Source organism: Megascapheus bottae, chromosome 16 (assembly GCF_031878675.1).
Source record: "Megascapheus bottae isolate mThoBot1 chromosome 16, mThoBot2.hap1, whole genome shotgun sequence".
NCBI lineage: Eukaryota > Metazoa > Chordata > Mammalia > Rodentia > Geomyidae > Megascapheus > Megascapheus bottae.
The window spans coordinates 2,475,773-2,495,259 of NC_143524.1; the positions used below are offsets into that span (position 1 = coordinate 2,475,773).

Consider the following 19,487-nt stretch of genomic DNA (forward strand, 5'->3'; position numbering starts at 1 on the left):
ACTTGCCCAAATTGTTGAGTGAAAACGCAATGGTAAAAGACAAACGGCCAGACTCTTATCTCTAATTAACCAGCACAAAGTGTAGAACTGGAATGAGGCTCAAGTGGTAGAGCAGCTGAGTGAAAAACAAGAGGAAACAGTCTTGAGTTCAAACTCCAGTAGCAGTCCCTGCACAAAAGTGGTTAGACTAGCCAGACATGTCTTACAAGTGCACATCAGCGCTCTCAGCACTCAGGAGGCTGAGGCAAGAGGAGCTCATGCCAGGGGCAGTTAGGACTGACCACACAGAAATGCCTTCTTCTCAAGTACCAAATACAAGCTGGGAGTTAGTGGCTCACATTTGTAATCCTACTAGTCAGAAGGCTTGCAATGTAAGGACTGGTTCAAAGCCACCCAGGCAGGAAAGCCCATGAGACTCTTATTTCCAATTAACCAGCACAAAGCCAGAACTAGAGCTGTGGCTCAAGTGGTAGAGCAGCTCACTTTGATCAAGAGAGCTCAGAGACAGTGCCCAAGCTCTAAGTCGAAACCCCAAAACTGGCACACACAAAAACAAACAAACAAAAAATTCATCTCAGAATGGGGAAGGCTGCTCCAAGGAAATGATAAACAAATTACATTAGCCAGGTGCTGGTGGCTCACATCTGTTAATCTTAGCTACTCAGGAGACTGAGATGTAAGGGTGTCAATTCAAAGCCAGCTTGGGCAGTAAAGTCCAGAGACATTATCTACAATAAACTACCCAGAAAAAGCCAGAGGTGGTGGTGCTGCGGCATAGGGAGGCTCAGGGACAGAGCCCAGTTCACGACCCGGGACAAGAAAAAAAAAAAAAACAAAAAGGCAAGCGCTCCTAAACAAATGTAAAGATGTTGCTCAATGTAGTGAGCCATCCGCTGGTGCCTGTCCTTTCCATGGAGGGCAACTGTCAGCAGGTACCAAAGTTGAAGCACTCAAAGTGTGCCACGCCAAGTACTGTGGGTCACACCTGTAATTCCAGCTACTGGAAGATTATGGTTCAAGGGGCTGGGAGTTTGGCCTAGTGGTAGAGTGCTTGCCTAGCATACAGAAATACGGGTTCGATTCCTTGGTGTACCATATACGTAGAATAAGCCAGAAGTGGTGCTGTGGCTCATGTGGTAGAGTGCCAGCCAGCCTTGAGAAAGCCCAAGGACAGTGCTCAGGCCCTGAGTTCAAGCCCCAAGATTGGGGGTAAAAAAAAAGATTATGGTTCAAGGCCTACCCAGGCAAAAAGTTCATGAGGTTCCATCACAACTCAAAAAGCTAAGCACAATTAATGATGCATATCTATCATCCCAGCTATGTGAGAAGCTGAGATTGGGGAGCCTGCTTTCAGGCCAGCTAGAAGGGGAAAAAAACTAGAGTGGCCTGTCTCAAAAATAATCAGAAAGAAATGAGCTGGAGGGGCCAGGAGTTTGGTCTAGTGGTAGAGTGCTTGCCTAGTATGTACGAAGACCCAGGTTCGATTCCTCAGTACCACATGCATAGAAAAAGCTGGAAGTACCCGGTTCAAAGCCAGCTGGGCACAAAGGGACCTGAGACTCAGGGCCTAGGTGCTGACCCTGAGCTGCTTCTGCTCAAGGCTACTGCTCTACTGAGTCACAGCTCTACTTCCAGCTTTTTGGTGGTTAATGGAAAATAAGTCTCTCGGACTTTGCTGCAGAAGCTGGCTTCAACCATGATCCTCACAAAGCCAGGAGCAGCTGGGATTATGGTGTGTTACTGATGCCTGCTGGCTCACCTACATATTCTGAACAGAATTCCAAAGGAGAGGGGAAACCACCATGTGTCCTGTCACACGCTTCTGGTAAGGGATGTTCACCCTGCAACTCCGGCTTGCTGCTCCCAGGCAAGGGCCTGCTCTGCTGCCCAAGCTGCTCTCAAAAAATCCTCCTACCTCAGCCTCCAAGGGCTGCCTGGGTGTGGAGGGGCCCTGCGCAGGGTGCCCCATTTGTGAAGGTACCCTGGAAAATGTCCAGCTCCAAGAGGGAGGACGGGAGCCCGGGGCTAAGAGGAGGCAGTTATCTCCAGCCTTGCCCGCCCATGAGAAGTGGGAGCTGGCAAGGCAGTACATATGGAGAAGCCAGTGGTGTCTGGGGCCCAGGGTGGGTATTACCCAGTGGGGCCTGCAGCCTGCAGGGCAAAGGAGCACAGGAGAGCCCCTAGCCAGCCCAACAGTACCCCCACTTAGTGGCCAGCATCCACAGCTGGAACTGAACACCACAGCTCAGCATAGGGGCAGAGCCATGTCTCACATTCCTCAGGAGCCAGCCAGCCAGCCAGCCACAAACCTGGAACGCCAACCCCTCCATGGACATCTTGTGAAGATGCAGGAGTGAGCAGATGACCTTCAGGCTGTGCCCAAAAGAAACCATCAGATAGAGCTGCCTGTGTGGCTGGCAGCATCTCCAGCACTCCCACTGCCCCTCCCCACCTATCCCCCAATGGCTGAGCACAGGCTGCTTGAATTAAGTGCATCATAAAGGAAACCAGGTAGGGAGGTGAAGATAAGGGAGTCCTGAGGTGCTCTTGGTAATCAACAGACCAGAAACAGAGCCACTGTGTGCCCTATCTCTGTGTCTCTGCTCAATCCCCATCTGCACCCCCACCAGTTGTCACACCTGACCCCCAGCCAGTCCAGGCCCTCCCAGCCTCAAGACCAGCCTCCCACAAGTGGCTGAGGCCACGCCTTGCAGACAGCTCCCACCCCCTGGGCACTGAGTGAAGGACAGGCCCACCCTCAAACCTAGCCCCTGAGCTGGCCTTGCTCTGGGAGGACATCAGTGGCCAAGGCCATGCTGGAGAAGGGCAGGGCCAGCTCAAGGCGGCTGCAGGAGCTGGAGGGGGCTTGTCAACAGAGCCCTCAGGAGGTTCCATGGGAAGACCTGAATGGGGGGCCCCGCTGTTCCACAGAAACCCCGGCCAGCTCCAACAAGATGCGGCATGGGGGAGAGGGGTGCAGAACAGCTGATCCCATCTTAATTCTCACACCATGGAAAGGGAAATTGTACAGAACTGGCACTGCAGCCAACCCCAAGTGCCAGCCAGAAAGTGAGAGGCCTACCACACCCAGTCCAGAGAGTAAGAGCTCAATGGAGGTCTGGGCGGCTCAGCCTGGCCACAGCTTGCTTGGGGAGAGAGGTCACTAGCACAGGGTCCTGGCTACAGAAAAACACCAGAGCACAAGCCAGCACATGTAAGGGACTGACAAGACAGGAGGAAAGCCTGTCAGCTACCCAGGGAGCAGAGGTAGATGGATCACGAGCCAAGGTTAGCCCCAGACACAAGTGTGAGGCCCTATCTAAATTAAAGCCAAAAGGGCTGGGCATTTGGCACAAGGGAGAGAGTGCCAGCAAAGTAAGCACAGGGTAGCACCACCAAACAAGCACAGAAAAGAAGACAGGAAAAGAAGGAACTGCTGCTGGGACTTGGGAATCGGGGCCTGTCCCTATCAAGACTTTGTGGCTGCAGGGGACAGCAGCTCTCCCAAGGGCAGAACACTTCCTCTGATGCAAGGCTGTGGGCGGCCTCCCCGATGGCTGGACGTCCTGCACCCACCAGCTGCTTCCCTGTACACCTGCTCTGATTGGGACCGCTGGCTCCTCCTGCTTCCGGCTTTTTGCGTCCTGAAAGATTCCGTTAGCTACACAGCACTTGGGGGCCAGAGTGCTTACTCAGAAACAACTCATTCACACATTTTCTCTTTTGCTTAGAGTTCTTGTGGAAGAACATGGGCATGAGCTCCCCAGCGGAGCCTCCTGAGAACCGGCAGTGCCACCAGAAGGCCATGGGCCACGCAGGCAGTCCAAGCTGGCCACCCGGGGACACATGGGCCCAATGCAGAACAAAGTGACCCAGCAGCCAAGGAAATAATGGAATCAAAAGTTTATTCTGAATACTTAATTTTAAAAAATCATATCTATGAGGAGTGCTACAGAAATGCAGATACAACAGGCGCCTATAAAACCTGTCCCTGTAGTGGAAAGGCAAGGACTATGCAGAAATATACTTCTGGAGAGAAAAGGCAGGCAGCAAGCATGATCGCTCTGTGTCCCAGGCAGGGAAGTGTCTGCTGGTCTCTCCGGGGCTCACCCAGCCCAGTCCAGCCTTCCAGCTTCTCCACAGGGCCCAGGGCACCACCATGTGAGCAGGCAGGTGGGGACAGCCGCTTCAGAAACTGCAATGGCAGCGGCCTCTGGAAAGAGCACTGCCTCACCCACCCTGTATGTCAGCCAAGTCCATCCACTGCCTTTTGCTGTGCTGGAACAGTTTGGCAAACCTTGCCACCATCCTCACTGAGGCACAAATCTGGGTCACCAGGCTGTGGGGCCTGTGGGTCTGAGCTCAACACCAGCGTCGTGGAGCCGAGACAAGCAGGGAGGGAGACAAGGCCCTTCAGGCAGGGCAGGGCAGAGCAGGGCACGGCAGGGCAGATAAGAGGCCTGACTGGAGTACCAAGGTAGGTGTGGAGATGGAGACACGACAGGGAGGCAGCTGGAGAACAGCCTGGGTCCCAGCTGTCACAAACCCTGCACTCTCACAGCACAAGACTGGAGGTTCTCATTCCAGGTGCTGGACTCCACCATTTCCTCACCACCACTGCCATCCACACTGTACATGCGGCTGAGTGCGCTGGCCTGTGCTAGGATACCGGCCGTCACCCTGCACACCAGGACACAGCCCTCCCCACGCAGGAGAACTGCAGGACACAGCCTGGACACCAGGCACAACCCTCCCCACGCAGGAGAACTGCAGGCCCCTGAAATGGCTGTACATGACAGTCAACTTGCAGAAAAAGAAAGGAAACTCCTTCAATGGCTAGAACAACGACCAAAGTCCTCCTAACATGATTACAATGTGTTAGCCAGTTCTGGGGCATAGACATCTTTGAAAGCATCAGCAAAAGTATTAAATATAAAAGCAATATGTATATCCCCCCATCCTCTGGAAAAACAAAACACAAAAACCAAACCCCGAACCAGCGAAGGTGTGATCATGATCTGTAGTGTCAGCTCCGACTGGCAGTGGCCGGCCCGAGGTGGCGGCGCCTACTGCCGCAGCTCCACGTAGTTGGCCGGGAAGAGCCCGTACCGGCCCTTGCACACGCCTCGCCACCAGCCGTCATCGATCATTTCGATGTTGGTGATGATGTCGTCAGGGTCAAAGGAGATCTCATCATCGCCAGCTGGGGAGAAGGAAGAGAAAGGCTCGGACCCTCACACTCTCTGGAACTCACCCACTGTCTTCCCGTGGCAAAGCCCAGCCACTAGGACACGGACACATGACTGAGGGTGATGCACACATTCTCCATGCAGCCGCTGCAGTGGGAGTCAAAGCCTCAGCCCCAAGGACACGGGACACGTGAGAGTGGGGGTGGGCACTGCAGAAGTGGTTTAATGGGGCACAAGGAAATCTACAAAGCTGAGGCAATGGACTGACTGGGAAGTAGGGGGACAAATGGGGTACTGGGAATGCTTACAACATGGAGCTTCACAACATCTAGCACATGAGTATACATGGCTGTGGGAGAGCCTCTGTCTCCTGCTCCAAGGTCAGGGGCACTGGGAAACCGCTGTCAGCGGAAGCAGGGGTCTGAAGACTTTAGGGACCAGATTAGCATCCCAAAAAGTGCTCCTGGACCACTTAAAGAGTGTTGGCACCAAGGCTGGGAGTTTGGCCTAGTGGTAGAGTGCTTGCCTAGCATGCATGAAGACCCGGGTTCGATTCCTCGGTACCACATACAAAGAAAAAAGCCAGAAGTGGTGCTGAGGCTCAAGTGGTAGAGCTCTAGCTTTGAGAAAGTCCAAGGACAGTGCGCAGGCCCTGAGCTCAAGCCCAGGACTGGCAAAAAAAAAAAAAAAAAAAAGAGTGTTGGCACCACCCAGACAGCAAAGGAACAGGCACACAGCGACTCAGAAAGGCACAGGGAAGAACTGCGCCATTCACAGCCTGGAGTCAGGGCAGCAGGGGACCCTCACTCAGGCAAGGCATGTTCCAATGGGGCCCTGGCCCCTCAAAATGATGACCTGAGTCCTTGAAGACCTGAGAAAGCCTGCAGATAGTGAGTGGGGGTGGGATCTGGTGAGGCTGGTGGGGGATCTGTAGAAGGAGACACGGGGGTTCTTGGCACCATATGACCAACTTTTTTAACATTTCAAAAGCAAATTGGTATGTGTGCGCACACACACGTATGCATCAGTACTGGGGCTTGCACTCGGTGTCATGGTCTTGCTTGGCTTTTTCCATTCAAGGCTGGTACTCCACCACTTGAGATACTCCACTCTTGGTTTCTGCTAGTAATTAGAAATATAAATCTCTCAAGAGATGTCTGCCTGGGCTGACTTTGAATGAGGCCCTCCTGAGTAGCTAGAATTACAGGCATGTTCTAACCATACCCATAAACCAGCCTTGGTGGTGGAATGTCTGAAATCCCTGAACAACACAGTGATGCTTTGCCTCGAGAAGGTTAAGGAATTGTAAGCAGGCTCAATGGTGGGTGCCTATGTGGTTCCAGCTACTAGAGGCTGAGGCAGGGCTGCTTATGCTCACCCAGAAGTTCAAGGGCAGACTGGGCAACACAGCGATGTCCCATCCTAAAGAGAAATCTAGCTAAAGGAGAGGCCCTGGGAAGCGGGGAGGGGGGAGCTCACCAGCCTGGTAGTCATAGAGCGCGATGGCTGTGACGCCCAGGTCATTCTCATACTCGTCGTATGTGTTCTCCTCTGAAAGCAAAGCGTGAAAAAGCTGAGTGGAGACTAGAGACTGATGCCTTCTCTACCTTGGTTTTAGACAGCACCCTAAGACCTGTGCCAGGAAGACACAAGGAGCAGAAGTCAAGCCTCAGAGCAACAGAAGAAAGGCCTCCAGCTCGGAAGGGCAGCCGTGGGGCCTCCATTCCCAGACGGGTGCCCAGACCTTCTCACTTGAGTTTGAGGGCAGAGGGCCAGTGATTCAGGAAAGACTAGGACAGCTGTGGCCAGTGAGCGGACGCCTCACCCCAACACTGTCCTCCTGACTGGAGGGGAAAGCAGTTGTCCAGTCAGGAGTGGCTCCCACGCCTGACGCCATCCCACACTGCAGCGGCCAGGGCTAAGGTGGGCCCTTGTGTGTCTCCGGAGCAAGACCTTCTCGGGGCCCAGCCCGGGGCCCATGTCTGTGTGCTCAGCATCCCATGGCGCTTTCTGGGACAGCCAGGCAGGGAGGAGCTCACCTGTCAGGAAGGTAGGACATTGAAGGGCATGGACGTGTGGATTTGGGAGGCTCACCTTCTTGGTAGTGGCCCGGGACTTCTGTGGTTTCGTAGACGGCCTCCGTGGTGTAAGCCAGGCCCTGCTGGCTGGTGGCCTCGGAGAGGTCTGTGGCCTTGGTGCTGTAGGCAGGTTCCAGCTCACTCCCTGCCGCGGGGCCTCGGGAACCGGGCTCTGCCTTGAACGAGGCTGCATCCTGGGGAGCGGTGGGTACTTCTCAAGGCCCGTTCTGGCTAAAATGTCACCACTAGTCCACTCGTCACCAAGAAACCACAGCCCACGCTGGCCTAGGTCTCACATCTCATCAGCCTGGGCGTTGCCAGGCTGTTTCAGGCCTGAGGTCTCTGAGGGTACACAAGTCCTCCACCTCGCATGGCTTGCCGCCCCCTCCAGCTGCTGCCTGGAGCGCAGGTGAGGGACAGCAGTGTTCTCATCTAAACAAAACCCCAGCCTCGCCAGGAGGGAGCCGCCACGGAAGCACATTCCAGAACAAAAGTCTTAAGAGGTAGCCACCTGGTTATCTGAACCACTGGACTTTAAGGTTTCTAAGCAGAACCCTCTTCCCTCCTCCCCCTCACCTCCCGCCACAGGGCAAGACCAGGAATTCCCACAGAAAGTCTCAGGGCGGGCGGCAGACAGGGCCAGCAGCTCCTCCGCTGAGAACAGCATCTACCTCCCGGCATGGGTCGGGGTCCACGCAAGAGCTCAAGCCAAGGGAGTCACAGGCCATTCCAGCCAAGGGAAGCATCAGTGCTGGCAGCCAGTTTATGGTATCGCAGCTGTGCCTAGCCCTCTTCTGGCAGGAATGTCAATAATCACACAATGGCCCACATTGCCTGCCACCAGCTCCTCCTCATCAAAGGCCGTGGTCTGGCAGGAGACTGGCTATGTAGTGACAGCTCAAGGACAGAGCCACATCCACACATCTCCGCACAGGGCTGGTGCCACAGGCACAGGCCCCCATCAGTGAAGAAATGTGGCCTACTCCTACTAGTCACCGCAGGAGCCTCCCGACTAAGTCTTGCCACGCAGCTGTGGGGCCACAGCGCCAGACACATGTACATGGAGAGGGAGCTCTGAGCCAGAGTGCGGGAGTCTGGGCAGACAGTCTGAGCACAGCGCCGGGATGGGACCAGAGGGTGTGTCAGCCCACGCTGTGGAGAACAGTCAGAGAAGACAAACCACGGCCAGCCACGCAGCAGTGCAAGGCTGGGAGGTGACGGAGGGCAGCCACATGGTAGAAGCACTGCCACCTAGGACTCCACTGCACACCCTGTTCCATACAGATGGGGGCATGACATCTGCCTGGCATCACCCAGAGAGGGCGTAAGGACTCCTAGTCTCAGACTGTGAGCCACTTGTTCACAAACCCAAGGGAAATACCAACCTCGTAGACAGGGCTGGAAGGTGGCTTCTCCGCCGCCGCCGGCTGAGGAGTGGGGGAGGCAGGGGGTGTCTGCTTTTTGGCTCCAGCTTGCTCCTGTAATGGAAACACAGCAACGCCGTCCTTACCAGGGCAGCCTGTGCTGCATCTGTACCCACGGAACTAGAGTTTCACAAGATGGCGCTCAAGTGTAGTACAGAAGACACCCAGCACACAGGGTGAGTGAGGAGGGCCAGGACAATCAGCGAAGGGCATGTGGTCAGGCAGGCCTTCTCCAGGACAGTCCTCGTGCGCACAGTGCCAGTGCCCTTCAAACTGTTAGATGCCAAGCCACTCCACACAGGGTGCCGAGGACAGAGGCTCCAGGTCTGGCCCTCATGGAAATGATGATTGATGACCCTGGGGAGGGCTGGGGGTCTGAAGGGGGTGAGCGCCTCCCGCATGAGCAGACATGACAGCCAGCCAGGCTGTGGGAGACAGAAGGTTGCCCACGAACTATCCCCAGCTGCTGGGACCACAGCCTGTGAGAGGAACTGTAGTGGGTGCAAGGGGCTGCAAGCTGCTGATGGCGAGATTGCTCCAGGCTGCCTGGCGGCCCTCATCCCGTCCTAACAGGAGGGGTGAGAATAGGAGACGCTGAAGGCAGGCGCTGGGAGAGGTGGGGACAGGGCCAGGAGCCAAGAAGCATAAGTGGCCTCCAGAGGCTACATAAAGCAAGGTAATGTGTCCACCCCAAGTGGGTAAGAGCAAAGGAAACACCTGTGAACAGAGAGGATGTCTGGGGATGTAGAGAGGCACCTAACAGACAGGGAAGACCCTCAGTTACGCTGCTCCCCACTACCAGGTCAGCCCTGGAACCACCTGCAGCTGAAATGCCCAAGGCATCAGTGCCCCTCTCCTACAGGCATGGAGGCCAGGGTGACAGTTAAACCCATCACTTCCAGGCACCACTCCCAGCCCCTCCCCCTCCAGGAATGCAGCTAGATGTGCACCTGTGGGAAAAGCCCAACCCTCACACGAGTGCCCTGTACACGCAATCCGGCCTGCCGGCCAGCTCTTTACTTACTTCTAGCCTCCTTCTAGCTTCCTCCTGCTCCTGTCTTTCCTTGGCCATCCGCTGAGCTCTCTCTGCCTCAGCCTTCCGCCTGTCTTCCTGTTCTCTCTCCTTGGCCAGGTTTTCAAAGTTAGCCCTGATGTTACTAGTTTTGCTGGTCACTGGAGGAAAGAGAGAGGACAACTCCCTCAGGACACACCCCGAGGACAAAAGCTGCTCCAGGGCAACGGCCACTCCCAGGGGACCTGGCCCCACCCTCTGGAGGCCTCAGCCCTGAATCTGGGGCACAGCAGCCAAGCTCCCTTTAGGCTGAAACAGCAGGAAGTAGTGATCCCAGTTCATCATCATCACCCCTGCATACCCCTCCTCCTACTGGCTTGAGGTGCTAGAGCTGTGTGGATTCGGTGTCAGGAAGACATTTCCACCAAAGCCAGGGCCCAGACGCAATTGGCAGGAAAGTTTGCCACCAGGGGGAAACATGAAGCTTTCAAGCAAACTCAGGGCTTTGGAGAATTTGTTGGGGCCACCATAAACATGGTAGTGTCCCTTAAGATTCTGCTCAAGAGGTGTATGACAGCAGCACATGTCCACACCTGCACAGGAGCACAACCACGTCGGTACTGCCCAACGGCCAACCTGCAGAAGTGCTGGATGACAAACCCACTGTGGCCACTGTGGCTGAGAGAGGCTCAAAGCTCCTCCCCATCCCCTCCCTAGGAAGGGGGAGGGGGCATGCAGTCTGCCATTCTCTATGAGACAAAACTGGACAGGCCATGTTTCTCATTGAATGTTTTTCCAAGTTGGAAACTGTAGCTATTTTCCAAAAGGAATGCCATCAGGTCAGCATAATAGCCTTATTGTTAAATGATCCAATTTCAAACTGTTCTGTAACACAATAAGCATCAGCTAAGATGACCACAAACACACTCTGCTCAGAGACTGTCATGCATGAGTGAGTGTCCTGGAACACAAAGTGTGTGCCTGTGTGAAAATATCATAGGAAAGCCCTACACACATACATACACGCACGCACGCACGCACGCACGCAGGACCTCTAGTAACTCTGCTTTATCATGGCTTTGATGGCGGCTAGCCCACATTCCACCCTGGTAGCCCATGACAGGATAGGCACAGGCAACCTGGTCCATGGCACACAGCGAGAATCAAGCCCTCCACTTTCCCCCCAAGTGGAGGCCAGGATATTTTCCTCCTCCAGTGGCTGTAGCCAATGACCGCAGAGAAGTGAGCATAGGGCGGTTCTCAGAATCAGTCACAGGACCCATGGGGCACAATTAACCCATCTAAGACGTGCCCTCAAAACAAACCCTGCCCAGATCCCAGAGCAAGCAAGACCCCTCAACTGTCACAGTGTCTCCACAAAGACTCAGCAGCTACAGGCTCTTGGCTAAGGCCTCTGTGCTCCTGGCTCAGCTCCTCACAGGAGCCCAAGGCACCCTGTCCCTACAAGTCCACTCTGGATGTGGGGGAAGCAAGACTCACCAGCCTCAACTGGGATGGTCTTCTGGTAGGCGGAGGACACCTGTGCAACATCCTCAAAGGTGGACGCGTTCTGCAGGCAGGAGAGAAATGAGTGCGCTTCCTGATCTCTCTACCCACAATGACACCTCGCTGATCACCCGTCACAGCCATCCCCATGGCATGGCATCCTGACGTCCAGTGCAAAGCAGGCTCCTGGATCTTGAGTGAGGCCTGGCGGCACTTCCTCACGCACACTGTTCATCCTGAGTCAGCACCATACACAGGCTCTCACGTGGCATGTGCAGTGGCTCACACCTGTAATCCTACATACTCAGGAGGCTGAAATCGGAGGATCACAATTCGAAGCCAGCCTGGGTAGGAAAGGCCATGAGACTCCTACCTCTAATAAACTACTCAGAAAAAAAAAAATAGAAGCAGCACTGTGGCTCAAGTTGGTAGAGTGCTAGTCCCGAGTAAAAGAAGCTCAGGGATAACACCCAAGTCCTGAGTTCAAGCCACAGGACCAGCCAATGAATGAATGAATGAATGAATGAATGGCATACAGATCATACAGATGCCACTAAGTCTGCTGAGGACAAACTGGGCTCCGCCCCTGCTCCATGGATGAAGGCCCGGACAAGTCCTCCCCTTTCCTAGTGAGTGTAATCGTGCCTTCCATTCCCTTTCATGGGCTCTCAATTGATAGCACCAGACTGAGGAGGTGCTGCCTGTCTGTCAGGATTCTATTCTGAGAAGCAACTCACCTCTAGGCCTCAGATGGAAGCCCTGAGGCTGGGCCAGCTCACCGCTTCCTGCGGCTTCACACTAGCAAAAGGGCCCAAGCTGAGACAAGCCAGGTGCCCATGCAGAGACAATGAAGTCTGGGATGGAAAGCAGGTTAGGCGAGCACTGAGCCGCACTCCAGCCCATGCATGGACCACAGCCTCCATCTTGCTCACACTTTAGTCCCCCTCACTCACAGGGTTGGTAAAGGCAATGCTAACCTCCCGTTTCCGCCCAGGGAGCACGAGGTCAGCAGACTGTCACTATCATCAGCACCCAGCAGACAGGACAACAACTTCCTCAAAACCTTACCACAAAGCCACAACCAGCCCATCCCTCCTTCCCCCACAGGAGCTCCTTCTTCCTCCTTCCTCGGTCTCCCCTGATCAGCCTGACCACTGCCCTCCTGTGAGGGAGCTCTGGGGATTCCTACCCCTTGCAGCAGCCAGCCCCAGGCTCTTCAGACTCTGCCCCTTTTTTCGGTCCAGTCTCCCAGGGCCCGATGCCTCCTTCCTCTTAACCCAGAAGAACCCCAGCCATGCTCCTCAACCTCTGAATGCCTCAGGGCAGCTTCTCCACTCATCATCCCAACTCAGGCTCACTTGCAGACTGTCCTCCACTGTGGCCAGGACCATTCAGTCCATTCATGAAAGCTCTCACAGGTACCACTCTCAATTCCTCAGCCATTTCCCACCCTTAAAAACCTAACACCCAATGCAGACCACGCCTTCCTACGCAGAGCCTGGAGGGAGGGGGGCTGTGTCACTTGAGGGAGCACCCTGGGTACCAGAGAGCTGTGAGCTCAATGGAAGCAGGTGTCATGAGAACCACACCGCAGGTAAGCCTGGCAGAGCCGCAGGGAAGGGGAGAAATTCATGCAGCTGAACTGAAAGGAAGCAGAGACTCATTGCTGGCTGGGCAACTCAAGAGCCCACCTGGCAAGCAGAGGACCCACCTTTGGCATAACTGGACTAAGACTTGACAGCCTGCACTCCATAGCTTAGGATTGATTCCCCAAGGCTTAGAAAACAAAGAACAGCAGAACGCTTCACACAGGAGCCCCTGGGAGAGGACAGGCTGTTCCCACAGGATCTTCCAGCAGTTAAGAGAGCAGACACAGCCTGGCAAGGTGGGGCACAACTGCAATTCTAACACCCAGGAGGTGAGCCAGGATCGGAGTGTTTGAGGCCAGCCTGGGCCAAACAGCAAGGCCCCAGTGAGGCCAGCATGGTCCCTCCAATTGGCCATCTGCAATGTTGTGTGGAGGGTCCCCAAGACAGCAGCCACTCATGACCACCCAACCAGCAGTCACATGCTGCCACCCCATCCCAGCAGTGATATGTGGCACCCCCACCAGCAGCCACATGTGCCCACCCCAGTATGACCATGGACCAAGTTCTTCTCACAAAGAAACTCAATTCTCAACCTGAGCCAATGAAAGCCATGAAGTCCAAATACCCATGTGTGCTCAAAGCCCCCAAGTTAAGGCACCCTGCCCTCATTGCTAGGCTGAGGCCAAGCACGAAGCCAATCTGCCTAGTCTCCCAGCTGGGCAATGAACAGGTATAGCCCACAGGTGTGTTGAGGGGGCCAAGCGCCAACCTCCCCAGGTGAACCCCAGCCCTCAGAGCTGAGTGCTAGAGGACATGGGCACAGCAACAGGTACACAAACCTACAAGCAGAGAACTGCTTGTCTCAAATGCTCACCTTATCCATCCGATCCTTCTGGACCCCATACTTCCCACCAAATCCTTTGGCGTAATCTGAAAAGTGACAAGAAGAGACTTGCTGTGAGGGAAAGGCAAGCCGGCCTGGGCTCAGAACAGGGGCATGCAACAGGCCCAGAGACAGCCAGGAAATGCACCCAGAGCCAAAGGACACAAGAGCTACCAGGGGACGGGCTTTCCTGGCCAGGCAAGTGTGTCATCTAACCACAGCGTTCAGTGCACAGGCAGGAAGCGGGATGGGGAGGGGTCATGCATCCAGCATTCTCCAGGGAATAGGAAGGGAAAGGGCAAAGGCTGGCAGAACAGAAGCCCAGGAAGGTGGGCACAGGACAGGCCTTTGCAGTGGGCCACTTCAATAGCACAGTCTTCCGCACCAGTCAGGGGCCTTATTGCCATCTGTCTCCCGTGCGCCTGCTTGACTGAGCGCTAAATAGAGGCTGAGCTGCAGTTCTCTTGCTTTTTAAAAGAAAAAGAAATTCCATGTGGAAACCCTGCCAGCCAGGGGGTCTGTTACAGCAATATATGTCCACTTGACAGTCTCACTGCCTGGCAGCAGGCAGCCAGCTGACCCTAAACCTACCTCAAATCTCAACTGTGCCCTGCCCTCTACTGTGGGCCCGGGTTCTATCTGCAGGGATGAACACTGAGGGCAATGAAAGGCTGCATGCGGCAGGCCGTGCCAACTTCAGCCTGCCTACCTACATGTGTCTTCTGGGCTTCATGGGCCACCATGTGGCTCTGTGTAGGACAGGCTACACATGGATGGTGTCAGAGTACAAAACAAATAGGACACCACCAAGGACACCACACGGAACCCACATGGAGCACCTTTATCTCAAAGGTGACGAGGCCTGGCTCGGAGCCAAAGCTTGTGCAGAAGCTGCTGGCACCTGGCCAGGACCCCATTCCAGGAACGGAACACAACACGGGACCAGAGCGACATGACCTGTACACTGCCTCTGCCCGCTACCCTCCACGAAGACTGTAGGGTGCTCGGCTGTAACTCAGAGCTTGGTGAAGAAGGCCAGCGTCCTGGCAGTGAACCTGAAGCCTGGCTACCTGTGGCCACACTGCAATGGGAGGTGGGGTGGGGACAACTGTGCCTTGCTGGGACTCGTGCTTGGCCAGTCTCTCCTTGTAATCAAACCCCACAGCGGAGGAGTCCTGCCTCTCCGACTGAACACCAAATTTGCCTCCGAAACCCGTCTTATAATCTGGAAATCCGCAAGCAACAGTAGGGAAAGCAAACCAAGAGCAAAGACAACCGGGTTAGAACCACGTGGGCAGTATGCAGCTTCCTCGTAGGGCCCGATGGCCTCAAGGTGACTAAAACTGGCTTGTAGCCAGCACAGGTAACAAAGAGACTGAGAACTACGTTGGTAACTATTCCAGCAAGGCCACTCCACGCTGAAGCGGCTGGCCAGGGAGCGCTGTTCCCGCAGGAAGAGGCAAACTTGAGGGCTTCCCTCCATAGCTCTGCCCCCTGCTCCCTCCCAGGTTCCTCTCCCAGGGACAGGTCGCCTGTTCTGATAAGGAAGCACTTCTGTGTGTGCAGCTGGGATGCCTGTGACACATGCTTGCCTAACGGGTGCAAGGCCCTTGGTTCCATCCCTAGCACCACCAAATAAAACTGTGGCCCTCCTCTGTATGGAGAAGACCCCATGGCAGGAGCCTCCCTCCTGGGTGGGTGTGGCAGCACTCTGGGAGGACGAGGACAGCTTCATACAGTGAGGACAGAACACCACTAGGACAGGAATACAGTGGACAGTACAAGGATGGACCTAGAGATGGAGGAAAATCCCAGAATGCCTGAGGACTGTACCTTTTTGGGACTCATGCAGCTGCAGCTTCTCCTGATGATCCCAGCCAAGGGCACACTTGTCTTGTCTGTCTGTCTGCACACCAAACTTTCCTCCAAACCCTTTCACATAGTCTACATGCACAACAGAAGGCCACGGGGGACCGTGAGCAGGGGCTGGGCCACAGGCCACATGCCCTTCTCGGGAGGCACCCTTGCGCACACAGCTGGCTACTGTTCAAGGGAGGCCATCCTCAGAGTGGCCAGAAAACCAGGGGTCTGTAACATCAGTGCTGTGACAGACAGACAGACAGCCACAGAGCAGCTGCAATGCATGCGGGGCGGACAGCACTCCGACCAGCATGGGAACAACTAGGGCGCCATGGGCACGTGCGGGGCATGGGCCCAGGGCGAGCAACACCAAGGGTGTGATGCCCCAGAGTGCACTGGCCTTGTTACAGAGGCACTGCACACTTAAGGCCACCCGCTTTCAGGGTTCCCCCACCCCCACCACCCAGGTCTGACCAACACCCAGCCCCTGGAGAGGCCCTGCTGGGTGGGGAAGGGGTGGGGAGGGGAGGGAAAGAGGTGGGCAGGGGTGGGGAGGGGAGGGCTCAGGCACCTTTCTGGGACTCGTGCTTCTCCGTCTTGCCCTGGTATTCGAAGCCTACGGCACTCTTGTCCACATTGTCCTTGTCAATGCCGTACTTGCCACCAAACCCCCTGGAGTAATCTAGGAACAGGAACCATAGACCAGTCAACACACCAGGTCTCAGGAGCTGCTAAGAGACACCTGAGTTCAGGTCCCGAGCACCGTCCTTGGGCTTTCTCAAGGCTAGAGCTCTACCACTTGAGCCACAGAACCATTTCCGGCTTTTGCTATATATGTGGTACTGAGGAATTGAACCTGGCTCTTCATGCATGCTAGGCAAGCACTCTATCCCTAGGCCAAACTCCTGGCCCGCAAGAGTTACTTTTACTACTCTATTTCTTTTCTTCTTTTTCTTTTTCCTCCTCCTATTTTTTTTATTTTGTTTGTTTGCCAGTCCTGGGGCTTGAACTAAGGGCTTAAGCACTGTCCTTGAGCTTCTTTTGCTTAAGGCTGGCACTCTATCACTTGAGCCACAGCACCACTTCTGGCTTTTTCTGTTTATGTGGTGTTTAGGAATGGAATCCAGGGTTTCATGCATGCTAGGCTAGCACTCTACCACTAAGCCACATTCCCAGCCCTTACTACTCCATTTCTAGTCTTAAGAAGCTGGGCATCAGCTCAAAAACTTTACATGCTACAGGTAAGAACTGCCATTCTGAGTCCTCAACTCCATTTCCTGCCCAGGACATGGACAGTATTCTTCTCTACTTTATATACTAAAATATATCCTTGCTATATTGACATGAACGCCACGAAATGGAAACGAGATGTTTTCCCTTTGCTGTTGTTTCTGTTTTGATTGTTCATTTCCAGAGAGACACAGAAATGGAGGGACAAAGGGGAAACAAATGCCGCAGTGTACTCACCACACAATGTATTGAAAATGAACTATATAACTTCTGGGTATCAATGGGAAGAAAACTGGAAAGGAGGGAATTGGTGACATTGTCCAAAAACAAAGGTGCTTTTTACCTGACTTAGGTAACTCTGCATATCACCTTTACAGTAACAAAGAAGTATTCAACACACACACATATACCCTTGCTAAAATTGTTTAAAACTGCTGAGTGCCACTGGCTCATGCTTATAATCCTAGCTACTAAGGAGACTAAGATCTAAGGATTTCAGTTCAAGCCAGCCAGACAAAACCCATGAGACTCTTATTTGTGATTAATCTCTAGAAAACCAGAAGTGATACTGTGGCTCAAAGTACTAAAGCACTGGTCTCAAGCAAAACAACTCAGGGACAGCACGCAGGCCTCCAGTTTCAAGCCCCACACTAAAAAAAGGACTGAAGGTGCAGTTCAAGTACCAGGCAAGCATAAAATACTTAGTTCAAACCCTAGTACTACAAAAAAAGGAAAGAGAGGTCAGGCACAATGGCTCACACCTGTAATCCTTAGCTACTCCGGAGATTGAGATCTGAGAATCAAGGTTCAAAGCCAGCCCGGGCACAAAAGGACCTGAGACTCTTACCTCCAACTGACCTCTAGAAAATGGGAAGTGGGGCTTGGCTCAAGGGTAGAGTGATAGCCTTGAGCTAAAGAGCACCCAAGCCGAGTTCAAGCCCCATGACCCACAAAAAAATAAAAAAATAAAAAATAAGGAAAGAGAGGAGGGGAGAGAGGGAGAGAGGGAGAGAGGGAGAGAGGGAGGGAGGGAGGGAGGGAGGGAGGGAGGGAAGAAGGGAAGGAGGGAGGGAGGGAGGGAGGGAAGGAGGGAGGGAGGGAAGGAGGGAAGGAGGGAGAAGAAAGAGGGAACAGAGAGGGAAAAGAGAAGAGAGAGGGATGCGTACCCTTCTGGGACTCGTGCTTCTCAGTCTTGCCCTGATAGTCGAAGCCCACGGCGCTCTTGTCCACCCTGTCGGCCTGCACACCGTATTTACCCCCAAAACCACTGGAGTAGTCTAAGGAGACAGAACAGTAAGCTTGGTGATGTTTCATTTCGTTAAATAAAACTTCAGTCTTTTTAGGGTTACAGTTTCCAAGAGGAGTAGTATTCTAAAATGGACAAGCCACTCACAATTCTTTTTTTTTTTTTTGGCCAGTCCTGAGGCTTGAACTCAGGGCCCGGTCACTGTCCTTGGACACTTTTTTTGCTCAAAACTAGTGCTCTATCACTTGAGCCACAGCGCCACTTCCAGCTTTTTCTGTGTATGTCGTACTAAGGAATCAAATCCAGGGCTCCATGCATGCTAGGAGAGCACTCTACCACTAGGTTATGCTCCCAGCCCCGCACCCACAATTCTTTCAGGGTGATGCACGAAGGAATTGTGATTCCTCACGATGCAGGGGGTCTTCATCTGTGTTGGCCAAACCCACTTGAAACTGACTGCTCGTTGCTGGCGACCCAGTGACTCACACCTGTTACCCTAGTTACTCAAGAGGCTCAAATCTGAGGATCTCAGCTCAAAGCCAGCCCAAACGTTTAAGTCCATGAGGCACTAATGTTCAACTAACTACCAAAAAGCTAAAAGTAGGGCTGTGGTTCAAATGATAGACCACCAGGTTTGAGTGAAAAAAGCTAAGGTAATGTGTTCAAAAAGCAAGGTCACGAGTTCAAGCCCCAGTAGTGACACACACACAAAAGGAAATGTCCAAACAATCTCAGCAGCTGAAATCCTCAAGGTGGAGTGAGGAGGGCCATGCCTTGCCCCAGTGCACCTCTTATGGTTGAGAGCAACTTTCCGCATTACAGGGGAACAGAGACAGGAAGAAACAAGCCTGCAAAAAAAACCAACTGAAGTCAGACGCAGTGGCTCACATCTGTAATCCTAGCTACTCAGGAGGCTGAGATCTGAGGATCAAGGTTCAAAGCCAGCTCCCAGCCCAACCTGAAATTCTTATCTCCAATTAATCTCTAGAAAACGGAAAGTGGAGCTTGGCTCAAGGGTGATAACTTTGAGCTGAAGAGCTCAGAGACAATGTTCAGACATGGGGTAGGGTGGTAGCCTTGAACTGAAGAGCTCAGGGACAGCACGTAGGCTAAGATCAAGCCCCACGACCCACCAAAAAAACAAACAAAAACTGAGGGCCAAGAGTTTGGCCTAGTGGTTGAGTGCATGCCTAGCATGCACAAAGACCCGGGTTCGATTCCTCAGCATCACATACATAGAAAAGGCCAGAAGTGATGCTTTGGTTCAAGTGACAGAGCTCTAGCCTTGAGAAAACCCAAGGACATGCTCAGGCCCTGAGTTCAAGCCCCAGGACTGGGGAAAAAAAAAAAAAAAACAACAACAAAAGAAACAAATGAACAAAAAAGAGCAACTGATTCCTCAAAAGGCAGAAGCAGATCATAAGTTCCAGACCAACTTAGACTGGAGGAATAGCACATCTCAAAAGAGTA

The 19,487-nt window shown here is 53.7% G+C and overlaps 1 protein-coding gene across 5 annotated transcripts in view; it reads right to left on the reverse strand.

Annotated features, from left to right (window-relative positions):
- Window positions 1-3,888: 3,888 nt before the first annotated feature.
- Cttn (cortactin) overlaps window positions 3,889-19,487 on the reverse strand; it is a 28,620-nt gene continuing 13,021 nt past the window's right edge. For 3 of the 5 annotated variants that reach the window (XM_090347187.1, XM_090347189.1, XM_090347185.1), the window contains exons 8-18: window positions 17,938-18,048; window positions 16,113-16,223; window positions 15,515-15,625; window positions 14,796-14,906; window positions 13,673-13,728; window positions 11,204-11,273; window positions 9,716-9,864; window positions 8,653-8,745; window positions 7,284-7,461; window positions 6,669-6,740; window positions 3,889-5,203 (exon numbers count right to left, since the gene is read on the reverse strand). In XM_090347187.1, coding sequence (XP_090203313.1) covers window positions 5,067-5,203; window positions 6,669-6,740; window positions 7,284-7,461; window positions 8,653-8,745; window positions 9,716-9,864; window positions 11,204-11,273; window positions 13,673-13,728; window positions 14,796-14,906; window positions 15,515-15,625; window positions 16,113-16,223; window positions 17,938-18,048 — 1,199 coding nt within the window. In that variant the 3' untranslated portion in view covers window positions 3,889-5,066. The remainder of the gene's footprint in view (window positions 5,204-6,668; window positions 6,741-7,283; window positions 7,462-8,652; window positions 8,746-9,715; window positions 9,865-11,203; window positions 11,274-13,672; window positions 13,729-14,795; window positions 14,907-15,514; window positions 15,626-16,112; window positions 16,224-17,937; window positions 18,049-19,487) is intronic. The other 2 variants (XM_090347186.1, XM_090347188.1) reach the window with 2 other exon arrangements.